Here is a 4,056-nt window from a genome sequence, read left to right as displayed (position 1 = left end):
ACAGCTACAGTTAAACATAATTTCCGTTATTAAAATAGCGAATGCCTCGTGGTCTTTGTCAGCTTATTGAACAAAATCTTTACAACACAATGTCAGTATGTATTCTTTATGGATATTTTAGAGTGACCTGATTCTAACAAGCACAAGGTAACTGCAGTACACACTGGTCACCTTTAATATAGGCTCAAGCAGACAGGGTGGTTTGGTGGTTACAGACCATAATTACAGATTTGAGCTTCACAATAGCTACGTGCTCTGTTTAGCTTTCTCTGAGCAAGATGCTGAAATATTCACCGCTCAATTGCAGCTTTGCATAACAGCATCAGCTAAACGCCTAAATGTAGGTCATTTGTGTTTGAGTCAGTGTTGTGTGATGTCTTGGAGGATACCTGCGGTTTTTAAGCAAAGCCTTCAGCACTCCCTCCCGGTCTCCAGGCCTGATCTCCTTCTTGTTAACCATCTCGGTGACCATCTTCTCAGTGATGGTGGCCAGGGTCCGCTCCTCACAGTCAAAAATCGTCACACCTTGACAAAGGAACATGTTGGAAGAGGATCAGGGATGATCATAAAGAGGAGAGCGGTGTGGTTGTGGTTTTCAGGTGAGTTTCAGACAAAATAAGAGCTAGAAAGAAGTGCTGAGATCGCCAGAGCTTACTGCATTTTAAGGGCTTAATCTTGGCTCTCCCGTGGTGTCATACTGTCAGAGAAAACTTAACATTAACTCAACAGTTAGTTCCTAGACAACAACGATACTACAACCAGAGAAAAATGAAAATCTGATGCTATTTTTTAAAACTCATGCTGATGTCTTCATTGATTTTCCTCACTGACCTGTGGTCATGGTGCGTCGGAGCTGGATGAGGCTCTTGAAGGTGAGGTAGGAGATGTGCGAGGACGCCCACACCCCGGCCTGAGGGTCGAAGCTCTCCTCGTAGCCCGTCCATCGGCCCGTCTCCTGCCAGTAGGTCTCCTGCTTCTGGTCAGTCATTAGCTCCTTCAGCTGCACGTACCTCTGAGGGCACGGACAGACAAAGAGGTAAAGAGCGGCTGATTTGGGCATGAACGTGGGACACAGGCACAAACATGCTTGTGTCTGTGAGACAGAGAGTGAAAATTTTGGACGGGACAGGTGTATGTATTAAAGTTGCACCTCCCACAAGTACAGCTTGTGTATGTGGTGAACAGCTATGGTTTCAATGGCCACTTACTACTTGTCACTGTGAGGGAAGCATAGGAGCAAAAATTTGAAGACTGTGTTTCCTTCTAACCTGAGGAAAAATGTAAATCCCAAGTACAAATAGTTTGTACATTTGCTACATTTCAGCTATTTCTATGATATTTTAGGATAGGTTCATATTATTTCAAGTCTGCCTTGAAACAACACTCACATGCCCATGTCTCATTTGAAAGGTTTTTTTTAGCTGCTGTAATTTAAGTCTTTTTAGTACGAAATTCTGTCTTTTTCTTATTGTTCCTGCGCTACAGCTCAACAATGATCCACTATCCAGGCAGACAAAGAAGAATTGAGGAACTTGAGAGATAATTTTTAACTGTTTCAGCGTGTATACAGGCATATGAGTGTTGAAAGTCATCTATATATTTTTTGTGATCATATTTTTTATTCTTTATATAAGGGAGGGGAGGCACCATAATAGTCACAAAACTGATAGAAGTTTGGGGAGAAACTGGGGGAGCATAGTCCTTATAGGCTATCTATAACATATATCTTTAAATTATAATTATAGTATATCTTATAATATCTCTGGTTTCAAAACAAGTAGCTACTGCTCAATGAAAAAAGGGAAACACAAATTTGAAAAAAAGAATTAGGAGAATTTGTAAAAGTTGTTTGCAATTTGCTTGTTTATCCTTTGAGGGCTGGAGCCAATCCCGAGTACAGAGAACACAGTCGTAGAGAACTGAAGATGAAATCTGGAAATTATCATTGGACCAACACGATGTCATTATCGTATTCTGGTTTTTGATTGGCAAGGGAGGACGTCCTCCGTTGGAACATCATTTCACATGTTTTGGCCAATAACAGATGAACATTAAAAACAAACAAAAAAAAGAGTATATTACATTGATATAAGAGATCCAACGTCTCAAAAAGAGAGGAGGAGCAGCCTCCTCTCCGCTTTGAACAAACCTCACTGAACCATTCCTGAGCTTGTTACATGTAGCTTCAAGGGTCACTTCAAGCTGAAGAAAGCAGTGGAGATACATGCTTTACAGCCTCTCTCTGGAGCAGATAAAAATCATGTTCATGCTTCACTACGTTACAATAACACAGATGATATTTTGGGTGTTGTTTTCCACAACAGTAACCTGTAGTACTACGTGAAGCTACTCTCATTTGTAGAATCTTCTCAGCAGCATCAACGTGCATATGGAACAGGCTAATGTGGAGAGGTGATGTCCAGGTGACACTTCTGTCTACAGGTAAACATGGAGATTGTCCTGGTTCAACAACCAGCGGGCTCCAGGCTCTGGGTCGCTGCTTGTTTTCCGGTGTGGACATGACTGATTGCTTGTCCTGGACATGTTTGGACTGTCAATACATGTCGTGTGCCTGAAGTGTGCGTGCGTGTGTGTGTGAGACAGACAAATAGGGAGGTGGGGAGTCTGTATCCCTAGTCTGTGAAAGTACGACATCAAAATCTCTTTAGTGTGTGTTCGTGTGTGTGTCCCCCTCACCTCACACTCTGCACCGGGGTTGGCGTTGTTGTTGATGTTCCAGGCAGCTGGAAAACAGACACAACTGGAGTCAGTTAGAAACCATTCACAGCAGCACAGTAAATCATTTTAACAGAGAATATGTTCCCCATTTTATCTCTGTATTCAATTTCAAATTTCAATAAAATGTGTGTGTTTGGGTGGAATTTAGCAATCCAGAGATAATGAAGTTCATCTTAACTTTGCTTGCTCAAAGTGAACAAAGTTTTGCTGGAAAGTTGGAATGAGTGGATTTTCTAGATTTTTTAGTTGCTATACACACATTTACTGTTTGGGAAACATGGATTCAGGTTGTAGTTGGTGGATGACTTCAGTCTTATGTGTCCATTTTATCTCAGATTGGACAAGAGCACTGAAGTTTTCTCTCACAACAGATTGATTTATTTACAAAACACAGCTGAGCACAAGGGTGGAATCAGATTAGACTGACTAGACGCTGTCTATAGGTCATATGTGTGTGTGCACGCATGGGTTTGGGTGTGTACTGTATATGTGAGTGTGTGTATCTGCATACATAAATCATCAAGTACAAATTTGCACGTCTTTACATGTACATTATGTCATATGAGTAGGTGTACAGGTGCACGAAGAGGTGCACATGTACAATACAATACATCTTTCTGTGATATGTCAAGAGTTTTGAATTGCACTAATATGACAATTTGTGTAACTGTCATCAGTTTGGTTTTGCATGTAAATATATTTATGCATCTAACACACTTAAAAAATACAAATTTTTAAATATGTATTTAAATAAATGCATACACATAATATGCATAATTTGTGTGTGTTTTTCTTAACGCTACTGCAGAAAAACAGAAATGTAGCCAAATGCTTCGACAACTCTGCAAGTTTTTGCCTTAGAAACATTAAAAGGATTGATTTTTGGTTATGATTATGTGATGCTGTGGCATGAAAAAGTGTGAAATCACCCAATGTGCCTCCTTCACAGAGGAGCAAGTTTTGGTTGTTTACACTGACTGACAAAGATAGTGCACTCACATGAAACATGGTGAAAAGGCTTCTGTTATTTGTAATGCCCTCATGTTCAGAGCAGCCCTCCCACTAATGAGTTATTTTATGTGTCATCTACTGTATACCAAATAAGACTGTAATATTCACTGGAACCAACTAACTAACTGACTAACTCAGACTCATGTGGGTTGTGTCGGTCAGTTTGTTAGTGAAGGCTATTGTATTGCATATGTCAGGTATAAATGAACAAAATACTTGTAATTTTTTATGGCTGCTGTAATGGGTAAATGGAAAATTCTTCTGCTGTACAACTAACAGCAATTAAAAAGTTAAAAAAATCTGTAC

General features: G+C 40.1%; 1 protein-coding gene across 1 annotated transcript; it reads right to left on the bottom strand.

Annotated features, from left to right (window-relative positions):
- Positions 1-389: 389 nt before the first annotated feature.
- On the bottom strand, positions 390-2,794 carry LOC111653084 (band 3 anion exchange protein-like; the record flags this gene model as incomplete). The annotated part of the gene is made up of 3 exons (XM_023403548.2): positions 2,698-2,794; positions 832-1,012; positions 390-525 (listed from the first exon to the last, which is right to left on the bottom strand). Coding segments are annotated over exons 2-3 (293 nt in total), but the record flags the coding sequence as incomplete, so codon positions are not given.
- Positions 2,795-4,056: the final 1,262 nt, after the last annotated feature.

This window comes from Seriola lalandi, unplaced genomic scaffold, assembly GCF_002814215.2.
Source record: "Seriola lalandi dorsalis isolate HSWRI2012SDOR001 ecotype SW California unplaced genomic scaffold, Sedor1 jcf7180001973883, whole genome shotgun sequence".
Classification (NCBI taxonomy): domain Eukaryota; kingdom Metazoa; phylum Chordata; class Actinopteri; order Carangiformes; family Carangidae; genus Seriola; species Seriola lalandi.
This window is presented reverse-complemented; position numbering and strand designations above follow the sequence as displayed.